Here is a 14,946-nt window from a genome sequence, read left to right on the forward strand (position 1 = left end):
AACACTATGATCGCATTATTTGTAAACAAATACTTGCGATTGTAGGCTGTTGTGGTTTTCAAATATTGAGAAAATTTGGATCACTGATCACTTCAAAGGGACCATGTCACTTCTCATCAAGACTTCTTGTCCTTAAGCAAATGTTCTCTGATTTCCTGTCAGCATGTTTCACTGTCTGTTTATTTGGACTATAGCAAAGATAAACTACGCAGTGGCAGATGTTTTTCTTTCATTTTCTTGATATCTCTCATATATTGTACATGTAGTTCCTTTTTCTGAGAGCTATGTGAAAACGAGGCCGGGGCACAATGAAGCTGGCTGCTTCGACACGCCTTTGGTAGGGTAGAGCTTCATCTTTGCAGATTCCGTTTGGGAAGCAAAGATTGAAATAATTTACATCTTTGGTAAACGGAAAAAAAGATACTTGGAAAATGAATTTATTTTTATGTATGACATTTTGCTGTTGTTTAACGTATCAATGTTGTAGCACAGACAGTTATGGAAAGTGAAATTGTGGCGAACTTTCGTTATGTAGTTCTGTTTGGAATGGAGGATCTTACGAAGTTACACAAGATTTTTATTGTGTTACGACGAGAACAGCTGTCATTTTTGTAATGACGGTTGTGGGCAGGAGCAGTTATTTTGTTTCAAGAACGGACAGTTACTTTCGAGACGTTAGTTTATTTTCCAGGTGCCAGTGGTTTGTGACTTACTGTGATCGTTGTCAAGTATGCAGTTCTTAATATAAGGTGTGATGTTTTTTAGTGAAGTGTTTAATGTAGAATGAATGTTATTGAGGTTATGACGCTGAGAAGGCGCACGAAATCAGTAAAACGAAAGAACAGCGAAAGACAGCAGTGCATCTCTTGGATAACACCCTGCAACCAGAGAGAAGTGGTGTAAGAAAAGGCTCTTTATTTATGAAAGGAACGACAGCTGTTTTAAGGTTAGTGTTGAAGTACAAAACTTTCGAAATTTTGCACATTTTATGTTTTGTATCAGCAGCATTTCTTCCGTATGATAGATTGTAAATATGTTTACCGATACATTTACGTTATAGATAGAGAAATGTTGCGGACAAGCACGAGCTATATGTTAACTTACACGTTGTGCGTCTAATTTTCCAGCGCAGTTAACACAGAGATGTTTTACTAAACACAGACGCTCATTCCGTTTTGTATATCACGACGGCTTGAAACGAATTCAATATAAAAGTAGTAGTGTTCCAGGGATGAAATTTGGCGAACGTCCCGTGGCCTATACGTTGGAGGGGAGAATAATACACGATGGTTACTGCGTATATCTCTTACTTTTTGCCCTGTGTTAATCAGATTGTATTGTCCCCTCTGCAGTTAACCAGCAGCTCTATCCTCTTACCAGCCATGTGTAATTTTATTATGACTTAAGCGTTTTCACAAACTGCTTATGAAAGACCGCAGCAATATTAAAGCCAGGAACTAAAACCTCATTTCCTGTTGTTCAGTATTGGCTATTTATAAATCCTAGTGTGTGTTTATGGTTTGAAGTTGTAGTGAAATATTGCATTGTATTCCCAAGATATTGTGTGGTTATATTTCAAAACTAAAATTTTAAGTGTACTTGTATTCCTTTTCCATCTTGGTGTCTGTCTGTCTGCAGTGTCGGGCAATGAGAATGGTCAAACTTGAAGCACTATTCGGTTCCAGAATTTGTTGTAGGCCCAATAACTTAGCGATCCTTGTAAATCAAGTAAATCTTTTTGTGTGTAGGAGACATCAAATCAGCCTGTCATTCAGATTACATTATCCATAACTACATGACTGGGCTTGTGTTTAAGCCAAGAAGAAAGCAAGGTCTTTCTTGAAGAATTTGGCACTAATTATGCTAAATAAATCTAGATATTTTATTTAAATTTTGTTGAATGAACAGCATTAATAATTATAAATCATAGAAGGTGAAATGTTTATAACTATAAATTACACTAAACCTCAGGCTGCAAAACTAGCAATAAGATTGTGCTTACCAGTAATTTTGCGCTGACACTTCTGAAGAAATTTCATGCATGTTTTGCAGGGTTTTAGCCAAGAGGCAAGTATTTTTTTTTTTTTGATAATCCAGATTTCCTGTATATAGCTCTGTACATGTTTAATAATCTCCCGCATGCCATTTGAATAGGTCTAAAGAAATTAATGTTGAGATGTTTATATAGGTTTTTTTTGGAACTGGTGGCATGGTAGTAAATTCTGTATCATAAACACTACAGAGCCCGAGAACTACTGGACTGTTGTAAGATAGGAAACCGTCTGTAGAAGAACTTAAATACCTTCCAGACACTTGACATGTTGGAGGGACGATGGATTCAAACCAAGTTGTAAATGTTGCCATATCAATCCAGTTATGTTCAGTATGACTTTATTGGACATCAGCATGACAGTATGGTTAGTTGCAGTAAGGACAGCCTTTGGGGCCATTTAGTATCGTGAACTTTTGAATATGCTCATCTCTGTATGTCATATAGGGAGGAATCAGATAACCAGCAGCTGTCCCACAAATTGTGATTATTTTTTTTATTTTTTAATGTTTGTTCTTTGATCACTGTGTTGTGTGATACTGGGTACATCAATACACTTTCAGTTGCAGGGTCAATTACAAATTGAGCACACACACAATTTTAAAATAGACACATAATAATTGATAAAAACACAACCAGATAAAAATTTTGTTACTGATATAATTCACTGGATATGGACACCCAGTTTCACTTTCTGCTGTGATAATTCACTGTTCATGAAACATATGAACAATGTCATATCAATGTTTCATTGACACAGTATATGTAGTGCGTTTCTGACTTGAACTCATTTAATTTTTATTTGGTCCTGTTGATTACATGTTGTAAAAAAAAAAAAAAAAAAAAAAAAAAGTGTACTAGTAATATTGGGCAAGCCAAATGAAATAATACAGTATTCTGTGAACATATTATGTATCATGTATATAGCCTATGATTTTACTTTTATCCTATGAGCAATTGGTTGCATGTAATCTAACAACCAGCAGTTTACTGACCAGTGTAAGTTTTATGGATGGTTAATATAGTAGAATGAATGAAAGTACACATTGTAGAATAATGACATAACTGAATTTCATTTTATCATCATGTTTTAAGTTAAAATACAAAATTGTGACTTCATGACAAAAGTAAAAGTAGGCCTATCACATTTATTCTTTTAAGTGTGTTTGTACTCAACTGGTTTCCTCTACTCTTTCAGTATAATATGCCTTTAAGACTTCATTTATTTTATAAAAAGTATGTTCCATAAGGAATGGTTTTAGTTCCCTTTTGAATACCTGTACGCTTTTAATTGAGTAGCTTTTCTTCAAAAGTTGATAAATGCTGAATTGTTAAAAATTTTGGTTTTTGCCTGTACAAGTCAAGCTTGTTGACATGCATGTCGTGTTGAGATGGTTTTGTCAAAAGCAGATGTTTGCTGCTGTTGTAGGTAAACACAAACTGTGCTCTCCTTCTGATGGACCTGAAGGAAGAGTGACAGTTTAGGACTTTATTGTCAGTGATAATGGGAAAGAGTTGTCTGTAACAGTGTTACTCAATGTAATTCGTATTGTGAACTTTGCAACTAGGTTATGTAAAAGCTGTAAATGCTCTGAGACTGCTATTTATAATATCTCTGTAGACAAATTTAGGGAAACAATGTTACAAAACCAGTAGTAAATTGGTCATTTGATCATGACATGCAGCATGTTATGTTAAATGTTGAAACTGTCAGGATATAAAATCTATTAAAGATGAGTACAGGAGGATGATAAATCAGTCAGAAGTCGAGAATTTTTGAAGATAACTCATACACATGAATGGGATAGATGGTGACAATACTTCGGACTGAAGTGGAAAATACAGAACATTAATTAATAAAGTTACTTTCACATTTGAAAATAGTTGCCTGCTAAAGAAGTCTAAAAATAAATCATGGATTACACAAGGAATAAGCCTATTGTATGGGACAAAAAGAAAACTATCTATTATATAGAAACAGCTCTGATGTTATCATTGAAATGCATTACAAAGACAACTGCAAAATATTGACACCAGAAATCTAAGCAGCCTCATTATGAGAAAAAGATAATTACATTGGTCAACATAATAAAAACCGTGTGGGGTATAGTGAAGACAGAGACAGGTGGGACCTGAAAGGGAGAGGAACAGATAGCTTTAAAAATAAATGAGGCATTGGTAATAAGTGCATGTAGTGTTACAGACCTCTTAAACAAGTACTTTGTTTCTGTTACTGGCAGCCTGGGGTTTTCAGGTTCAGTAAACAGTGCTATGGAATGTTTGAGACCAATGTCTTGTAACTAACTTAAGTGAAATGGAAATGACACTCACTTCTCCCAAAGAAGTAGCATCCATGATAAAGTCCTTAAAATCAAAATGGATTCAAGTGGTTATGATAGCTTATCAACAAAGTTAGTCAAACAGTGTTCATGTGAGTTGAGTTCTATCTTAAGTTATTTGTGTAATCAATCTCTTATCAGCAGAACATTTCCAGACTGGTTAAAATATGTTGAAGCTAAGCCTCTTTACAAGAAGGGGGATAGAGAAATAGCATCAAACATCCCTTTTGCTGGATTTTTCAAAAATATATGAAAATGTTGTATTCAAGTGTCTTCTTAAGCATCTGACTCCAAATAATATATTGCCCAAGTCACAGTTTGGGTTCCTTAAGGATTCTGATACAGAGAATGCTATTTACACGTACGGTGAGAATTTGCTTAATTCATTAGATAATAAATTGGAGTCTACTGGCATTTTCTGTGACTTGTCAAAAGCCTTTGACTGTGTGAATCTCAGCATTCTGTTAAGGGAACATGCCCATGAAAATGACTAGAAATTTGAAAAAAGTTTTCTTGATCCATGGAAAAGAGCATTTCATGCTGATATAAAAAATGTATAGTTTATGGGCATTATCATTTTCCGTTCATTCTAAAATTGAGGTTGAACATAATGTTGCACAGCGGCCACGTCCACCTGTCAGTTTGAATTGCGTCAGAATACGTGATGCATTATTTTGTTCTTCCATTTTTTCCATCGTTAGTTACGGATCGTTAACACAGGTGTATTCTAGAAGGCAGTGACTCCTAGAACCAAAGTACAGACATGTCTAGAAGGCTATGGTTTGAATGTAAACAAATATTTGAGAATATACAATTTCAGAATTTCATACGCGTGTGGTGTTGTAGTTATTGTGTTTTGTTTTGTTTCTGTGTGTGTGCTACAAATGCCAAGAGTAAAGAAATTTAGCCCCAAACAAAAGTTTCGCAGCAACCAGTTCCAAACACAACCAAATAATACACATCAGTTGCCTCAATAGTCGCCCGCGGAAACTGTGTCTACAGGCAGTTCTTCTGGATATAAACTTTCGGTTTCTGAATGTATAATAACAAGCCTAGTAGTATCGTGAGCAGCAATAACGACGGAAATGTTATTGTGAACCTATGTATGCTATCAAGACTTTTGAAGAGTGTTGTGAAATGTAAGTACTGCAATTGTGAAGATAGTATTGACATTTCTGAGGACATTTCAGCAAGGAAGGGTCTTTCAAGTTGGTTAGTGATTGCCTTTAACTCATGTAAGATGCACAGTGATACTATGACATCGCCAGTAACTGATAGTCGACATTACGGTGTAAATGTTTAGCTTGCGTATGCAATGCGATGTATTGGAAGGGGAAGGAGAGCTGCCCAGACTGTTTATGCAGTGATGGATTTGCCTCCACCTCCACTGAGGGTTGACAGATACAATGAATTAATACATAAGGCTTTATGTGCTGTAAGTGAACATCAGTGAATAGAGCAGCAGAAGAAGCAGTAGCCTTGTCTGAGAATACAGACATTGTAACAGCATTTGCTCAGTCTTTGCAGAAGAGAGCTGATACTTCTCTGAATGGAGTTGTAACTGCTACATTTATTGAAACGTATTTCAAGTAAATTTTATTGACACCCATGTTTGTGTAAAGAACGTTGATGGCCCAAGTGAAAACATGGAAACGAAAGGAGTTCTAAACAGTTTTAGAAGATCAGAGGTCAGTTGTGGTGTGAGGTATGTAGGCTACCTTGGGAATGGAGACTGTAAAGGACACACTACTGTTGTTAATGACAGACCATATGGGGAAACTCTGATAGAAGGAGCTTGAATGTCATGGGCATGTACAAAAAAGAACGGGAGCTCGGCTGAGAAAATTGTGTGAAGACTCCAGTGGAAAAAAACTCTTAGACGGAAAACACGTAGGTGGTCCAGATCGTCTTACAAAAAGTGAAATTGATTCTTTGACTCAATATTATGGACTAGCAATAAGGAGAAATGTAGGAGATTTGGAAAATATGGGCCGCGCTGTTTGGGCAACATAGTTTCACAATGTGTCAACAGATGAAATCCCACAGCATGGTTTGTGTCCAAAGTGTTAAAGTACTGGTTGAGCAGTGCTACAGGCTTACAATATACCCACAAGTATTCCTTACCATTTGCTGTAATGGAGGCAATTAGGCCGATATATAGGGATCTGGCAAATTAAAATCTACTTAGGAAATGTACGCACGGTCTCTCAGAATGCAAATGAAAGCTTCAACAGCTATAAATGGAAGAAAATGCCCAACATTGTATTTGTTGGTCTGACAGTGCTGAAGATTGGTGTAATGGATGCAATAATAACATTCAGTGATGGTGCAATTTCAAGAATCAGTGTTACGAAGAAATCTAACATCCAGATTGGAATATGGCTTCAGCTCTAACTGCTATTGATAAGCAACTTAAACAGAGACAGCTGCAGAAGCTGCTTCTGCTACCAAGGAGTCAAGGATAAAGAAAAGAATGGAGAGAGAGAGTACGGAGGATAAGGAAACAGGACAACTGGAGTAGGCTGCTTGACTGTTCTAAACAAGCATATTGGTAAGTTAATAAAACTGTAAATCTTCTTTTGCGATTTACCGAAAACTTGAATTTTCATCATTCAGGTACACTTTTCTTCTAAATGACTGAAGTTAAACTCACAAAAATTGGTACAGATATTTAGAATGTTCTCCACTACCTCCCTTGCCTATTATTTCCTGAAAAGTTTATAACATGATGATGATGTTTGAGATACATTTTTAAATATTTTTGTTGTAGTAAAATAAATTACTTGTCTTTTTCACAGAGCATCATCGGGGGAGAAAATTGGAGGCATAAAACACTTAGGCCTATGTAATGTCTGTACTCTGACTCTTTTTCCAAACTGTGCAGTAAGTGGTTCCAAAGAAAATGGTACCACAGTGAAATAGTGTTCCGTTTTTTATACTATTATAAATACTTAGAGAAAGCTTTTGACAACGTTAACTGGAATACTCTCTTTCAAATTCTGAAGGTGGCAGGGGTAAAATACAGGGAGCGAAAGGCTATTTACAATTTGTACAGAAACCAGATGGCAGTCATAACAGTCGAGGGGCATGAAAGGGAAGCAGTGGTTGGGAAAGGAGTGAGACAGGGTTGTAGCCTCTCCCCGATGTTATTCAATCTGTATATTGAGCAAGCAGTAAAGGAAACAAAAGAAAAATTCGGAGTAGGTATTAAAATTCATGGAGAAGAAGTAAAAACTTTGAGGTTCGCCAATGACATTGTAATTCTGTCAGAGACAGCAAAGGACTTGGAAGAGCAGTTGAACGGAATGGACAGTGTCTTGAAAGGAGGATATAAGATGAACATCAACAAAAACAAAACGAGGATAATTGAATGTAGTCAAATTAAATCGGGTGATGCTGAGGGTATTAGATTAGGAAATGAGACACTTAAAGTAGTAAAGGAGTTTTGCTATTTAGGGAGTAAAATAACTGATGATGGTCGAAGTAGAGAGGATATAAAATGTAGACTGGCAATGGCAAGGAAATCGTTTCTGAAGAAGAGAAATTTGTTAACATCGAGTATAGATTTAAGTGTCAGGAAGTCATTTCTGAAAGTATTTGTATGGAGTGTAGCCATGTATGGAAGTGAAACATGGACGATAACCAGTTTGGACAAGAAGAGAATAGAAGCTTTCGAAATGTGGTGCTACAGAAGAATGCTGAAGATAAGGTGGGTAGATCACGTAACTAATGAGGAGGTATTGAATAGGATTGGGGAGAAGAGAAGTTTGTGGCACAACTTGACTAGAAGAAGGGATCGGTTGGTAGGACATGTTTTGAGGCATCAAGGGATCACAAATTTAGCATTGGAGGGCAGCGTGGAGGGTAAAAATCGTAGGGGGAGACCAAGAGATGAATACACTAAGCAGATTCAGAAGGATGTAGGTTGCAGTAGGTACTGGGAGATGAAGAAGCTTGCACAGGATAGAGTAGCATGGAGAGCTGCATCAAACCAGTCTCAGGACTGAAGACCACAACAACAACAACAACAAATATTGTTGTCAGTACCAAAATGTAATAATTATGTCAATGATTTTTTGAGAAAAGCTTTGACTAATGGTCCTAATTGTGTGTAAGAATTTTGAGCTATCTCTCATTTATAGGTCAGTTGCACTATGATGATGAAGATAATGCTAAAACTGCTGCCCGTTCAGGGTCATGTTCTCTTAAGTAAATTAGAATATTATGGTGTCACCGGCAGTGCTGCTGAATGCTTAAAGTCTTAGCTAATAGGGAACAAACTGTGACATTGCGAAATGTCTGTGGAGTAATCAGTCGATCTTCATCTGATTGGTAATTAATTTCATGTGATGTTCCTCTAGGCTCCGTTTTAGGTCTGTTGCTTTTTCTTGTATACATTAATAACCTCTCATATATTACATTGCCAGATGATAATTTTGTTTGCAGATAACACCAACATTGCAGTAAACAGCAGGTCAAGTACAGATTTAGTAATGACCTCTAATCAAACTTCCACTTACATTAATAAATAGTTTAAAATTAATGCACCATCATCAGACTTCGGAAAGACCCACTGTATTCGGAACCTGTAAGAGATTAGCTTCCAGCACATGTATAATGTATGAAGACATGTAGATAGAAGAGGTTGACAGTGACAACTTGATAACAAATTCACTTGTGAAGTGCATACCACAGAATTGCTGAAATGCCTAAACAAGTCTGTATTTGCAATGCAAATGATGTCAGTTGTAGGAGAGAGAAATATTAAAAAACTTGCATCCATACTTTGCTTACTTTCATTCTGTTATGTCATATGGGATCATATTCGGGGGTAACTCGTCAAACCAAGCAAAAGTTTTTGGAGGGCAAAAGCGTGTAATAAGACTCATTTGTTCAACAACATCATATAGAAGCCTGTTCAAGGAAATGAGTATTCTAACCACTGCTTCTCAGTATATTTATTCCTTATTGAAATTTGTTGCAAATGATGTGTCCCTATTTCCAACCAATAGCTCAATATGTAATATCCATACTAGAAATAAGAGCAATATACATTGAGACTTAAAATCAATTACCTTTCTCCAAAAAGGGGTCCACATTTTCAGTAAATTGCCATCAACCATTAAAAATTTGGTTTCACGTAAAGCACAGTTAATCCAGAATTTGAAACACTTTTTGGTAGGCAACACCTTCTACTGTATAGATGAATGTCTTTAACAGGGACTGTTAGACCAACTTAAGTAAAAATGTCTATTAGATTTCAGTTTCAAAAGCACTTGGTCACAACAGTCAACATCAGGTATTTTAACATCAGGTATTTTTCATGTTTTATTCTGACAGTGTGTGAATTCTATAAAAATGAGCAGTTCCAGTTTATTGTAGTGTTTTCACATATCTTGATAATCTTCTGACAAATGATCAAAGAAGTGAGAGACAGCAGTATGCAATTGCACTGCCAACATAATAGAGGCTTTAAATAGTAAAATATCACAAATAGGAATTTTCTGTGACTTGTCCAAACCATTTGGTTGTGTGAACCATATTACGTTACAGAAATTACAATTCTATGGTATAAATGGAACAGCATATGAGTGGTTTAAGTCGTATTTACAGAACAGGAAGCAAAATGTTTCTGTATATGGTTTAAGTGATTTAAGGAAGTTTCCCTCTTCATCTAACTGGTATGAAATTACATTAGATATTCCACAGGTTTTGACCATGGTTCCCCTTCTGTTCTTATGTGAATGACCTCCCTTCTTATCTGAAACAAGAAGCTAAATTGACACTGTTTGCTGATGATACAAGCATCATTATTAATCCAGTAAAAGAAGCTGCAATAGAAAATGATGCAAATAATGTCTTTGGAATGGGCTTGCTGTAAACTTTGAAGAAGGGGGGGGGGGGGGGGGGGGGAACACACACAATACACCCAATTTTCTACTGCAAGGAATACAGTTCGTTCAATAAATATAACACATCAACAGAAGTCAGTAGCCAAGGTAGAGCAAACTAAGCTTTTGTAACAACAAAAACAATCAGTTATTAATAAAATTATTTAACTGAATAGACAAAAAAATCTACTCACCAAGCGGCTGCAGAACACACACGTAAAAGACTTGTGATTGGCAAGGTTTCGGACCCAGTGTCTCCTCCTTCAGGCAGAAAGGTTGAAGAGAAGGGTGAAGGAAAAGGACTGGAGAGGTCTAGGGAAAGGGGGGGGGGTAGATTTTGGGAAAGTCACCCAGAACCGCAGGTCAGGGGAGACATACCATATGGGCTTCTCATCCCGTATGGTGTAAGTCTCCCCTGACCTGCGGTTCAGGGTGACTTTCCCAAAATCTATCCATTTTCCTAGACGTCTCCAACATTTCCCTTCACCCTTCATCCTTCCCCTTCAACCCTTCTGCCTGAAGGAGGAGCCACTGGCTCCGAAAGCTTGCCAATCGCAACAGTCTTAATGTGTGTGTTCTGCATCCGCTTGGTGAGTAGATAATGTGAATGCCAAATAAAGCTTGTTATGACAGAACAGCCTGTAATTTAGCCTAATGTTTACATTCGTCCCATATTTAAACACGCTTTGGCATATTTAACAGGTTTTTCGTCTCAAAACTAAAACCAAAGTTAAGTTCAGAAATGTATATACAATAACGGACAAGCCTCTGATGAGTATTTTGATGCATATTACGTACATATACTGACAGTATCTATATAAACTAGTTTGTGGCTCTAATTATATTTTGATACATGGTCTTAGTGTAAGATGCTGTAATTTGCAAAAATGTGATCTGTGAACTCGTGCTTCACTTCATATTTTAGCACTACAATGGACTGTATACAAGATGAAGATCGCAAACGACGACTGCGTCAGTTGGAAGAGGAGATTCAAGATCCTCGTAGTGTTGCAAATGTTGACTGCTTGTTGGTAAGTTTAATTCTTCAAGACTTCTGTTAAACTCTGATGGCTGATTCTCACTCCTAATCCTTTATTAAGAAGGTCTACATACAGTCACCCCTTGTGCCTAAATTACTTCTGTACTACTTAAGTTTCTTGCTACCTTTCATTCCAATTTCTGTTTCTTTCCATTTTGCTTTACACAGTTTCTTTCATGTATGCATTGATTTAATTTCAGGATACAGTTCAGGCCTTAGTTTCGGACTGTGATCACCCAGCTGTCAAACGAATGAAAAATATAGAAGCATATATGAATAGATGTGAGTAATATTTTGATGTAATTTCTGTTTTTTATTGTTGAGTTTTAAACTTTTCAAGCATAAAATACATTTGGTAATGTGTGAGTGAGATATTAACCTTAGCTTAGCATATCAATGATGTTCGTTAATTTAATAAGTTTAATAAAATGTAAAAATAATTGCATGGATTCACTGTTCCATCAGTTTGTGGTAGAATGTTTTGTTCATTATGAATGAAGCACACAACACTGGTGTAATACTCTACAATATTTATTATTTGTTACAGGAACCAATTTTTGGCTGTTCTGCCATCATCAGTTATACTTGGCTTTGTACCGGATGATGGTGTAACAGCTGAAAACTGGTTCATGCAACAAATAATAAATATTGTAGAATATTACACCAGTGTTGCGTGTATTTCATTCATAATGTACATAAGTGACAGCAGGCTGCACAGTGGCAATTGTCATGACTGTCATGGAATATAAGCCAGTAGAGGTTTGGGACAGAAACTGTTGGCGAGGTGTGGAATATTGTTAAGTTGTAATTCACACATGCAGAACTAAATTTGGAGATTGAAGGTTTTAGGGAAGGAAAATTATGAGAAATTGCTACACAAGGCTGGAAAAATTTAAGTTCTTTGTGTACATTTAAAGAATTTCTAGCTTTCATTCATAATCAGTTGTGAACCTTGTGTCTCAAATTGTGCATGTGTTGTTATTTGGCCGTGTCTCTTGCTCCTTTATTGGATTTCTCATTTCTTTTCCTACCAGCTAATTCTTGTAGAAAAGTAAGATATCGACAGTTTCCTATTGAGATCTGTCTGTAGCTATTGATCAGCTGCTGTTTATTGTGGTATTATGTTTTAGGGCAGTTAGATTGATTCATTCCATTGTTTTGTGTGTTGATTTGCTATATTTACATGTTAGGCAGAAAATACTACCTGCTTCGCTACAGGTTGTGTTGATTACATTTCAAGCAACAATGGAAATATACTTATTTACTATAACATTGTGTTTGCTATTTAGTTATCTGCTTAATAATTGTAATTTTTGTGTCATTTTGATACTTCTAGATGATTCTGTGGCAGCCACTATTTGTAGGTTACGTATGAAGACAGATGACTTTTCTCTTATTAAAGTCATTGGTAGAGGAGCCTTTGGTGAAGTCCAGTTGGTAAGAACAATGCAGTTTATAAAAATTGAACTTCATATGCTGTGTAGTTCTAATTTACAGAGTTTAAAATGTTTGTGACAGACAAAATATGTGAATGTTATTACTTAATCTTTTATATTAATTAGAATCGTGCATACATGATTAGTGGTGCCTGTGACACACAGTTTGGAGGGTTCTTTTTTTGTATTCAGTGAAGAATAGGTACTTAACCATTGCCCACATAATTAAGAAAGAATATACTTACACTTGTTTGTTAAGTATGCAGCAGATACAGGGTGTTTCAAAAATGACCGGTATATTTGAAACGGCAATAAAAACTAAACGAGCAGCGATAGAAATACACCGTTTGTTGCAATATGCTTGGGACAACAGTACATTTTCAGGCAGACAAACTTTCGAAATTACAGTAGTTACAATTTTCAACAACAGATGGCGCTGCAGTCTGGGAAACTCTATAGTACGATATTTTCCACATATCCACCATGCGTAGCAATAATATGGCGTAGTCTCTGAATGAAATTACCCGAAACCTTTGACAACGTGTCTGGCGGAATGGCTTCACATGCAGATGAGATGTACTGCTTCAGCTGTTCAATTGTTTCTGGATTCTGGCGGTACACCTGGTCATTCAAGTGTCCCCACAGAAAGAAGTCACAGGGGTTCATGTCTGGCGAATAGGGAGGCCAATCCACGCCGCCTCCTGTATGTTTCGGATAGCCCAAAGCAATCACACGATCATCGAAATATTCATTCAGGAAATTAAAGACGTCGGCCGTGCGATGTGGCCGGGCACCATCTTGCATAAACCACGAGGTGTTCGCAGTGTCGTCTAAGGCAGTTTGTACCGCCACAAATTCACGAAGAATGTCCAGATAGCGTGATGCAGTAATCATTTCGGATCTGAAAAATGGGCCAATGATTCCGTTGGAAGACATGGCGGCCCAGACCAGTACTTTTTGAGGATGCAGGGACAATGGGACTGCAACATGGGGCTTTTCGGTTCCCCATATGCGCCAGTTCTGTTTATTGACGAAGCCGTCCAGGTAAAAATAAGCTTCGTCAGTAAACCAAATGCTGCCCACATGCATATCGCCGTCATCAATCCTGTGCACTATATCGTTAGCGAATGTCTCTTGTGCAGCAGTGGTAGCGGCGCTGAGGGGTTGCCGCGTTTGAATTTTGTATGGATAGAGGTGTAAACTCTGGCGCATGAGACGATACGTGGACGTTGGCGTCATTTGGACCGCAGCTGCAACGCGGCGAACGGAAACCCGAGGCCACTGTTGGATCACCTGCTGCACTAGCTGCGCGTTGCCCTCTGTGGTTGCCGTACGCGGTCGCCCTACCTTTCCAGCACGTTCATCCGTCACGTTCCCAGTCCGTTGAAATTTTTCAAACAGATCCTTTATTGTATCGCTTTTCGGTCTTTTGGTTACATTAAACCTCCGTTGAAAACTTCGTCTTGTTGCAACAACACTGTGTTCTAGGCGGTGGAATTCCAACACCAGAAAAATCCTCTGTTCTAAGGAATAAACCATGTTGTCTACAGCACACTTGCACGTTGTGAACAGCACACGCTTACAGCAGAAAGACGACGTACAGAATGGCGCACCCACAGACGGCGTTGTCGTCTATATCTTTCACATCACTTGCAGCGCCATCTGTTGTTGAAAATTGTAACTACTGTAATTTCGAAAGTTTGTCCGCCTGAAAATGTACTGTTGTCCCAAGCATATTGCAACAAACAGTGTATTTCTATCGCTGCTCGTTTAGTTTTTATTGCCGTTTCAAATATACCGGTCATTTTTGAAACACCCTGTATATACTTAACAATTTATTTATTCAATTAATTCATTGAGTGCTGGCTAGAGTTAACAATGCCAGTGGTTTCTTTCAACTGCTGAAAAATAGCGTTGGCACTGTTAGTCTAGCCCACATCGTGCAAGGGCATAGGGTGTGTGTGTGTGTGTGTGTGTGTGTGTGTGTGTGTGTGTGTGTGTGTGTGTGTGTGTGTGTGTTGTTTTTTTACTCCAGCTCGCCAAACGATAACTTCGAAAGCTAGCAAGTTTTTTTCTTTTGTGTGTGCCTATTGACAGTTCATCGTCATTACTCATCCAACTCAGAATTAATCATGACTGCATTTTAGTGACTATTTGTGCTCCTAGTATTTTATATAATTATTTAATCATT

The 14,946-nt window shown here is 37.3% G+C and overlaps 1 protein-coding gene across 1 annotated transcript in view; it reads left to right on the plus strand.

The window, feature by feature from the left end:
• Window positions 1–425: 425 nt before the first annotated feature.
• The window catches only part of LOC126262367 (rho-associated protein kinase 2), a 248,922-nt gene continuing 234,401 nt past the window's right edge, over window positions 426–14,946 (plus strand). The window contains 4 exon segments of the mRNA XM_049958953.1: window positions 426–946; window positions 11,206–11,311; window positions 11,520–11,601; window positions 12,656–12,756. Coding sequence (XP_049814910.1) covers window positions 921–946; window positions 11,206–11,311; window positions 11,520–11,601; window positions 12,656–12,756 — 315 coding nt within the window. The 5' untranslated portion in view covers window positions 426–920.

The sequence above is a fragment of the Schistocerca nitens genome, chromosome 6, assembly GCF_023898315.1.
Source record: "Schistocerca nitens isolate TAMUIC-IGC-003100 chromosome 6, iqSchNite1.1, whole genome shotgun sequence".
Taxonomy (NCBI): Eukaryota; Metazoa; Arthropoda; class Insecta; order Orthoptera; family Acrididae; genus Schistocerca; species Schistocerca nitens.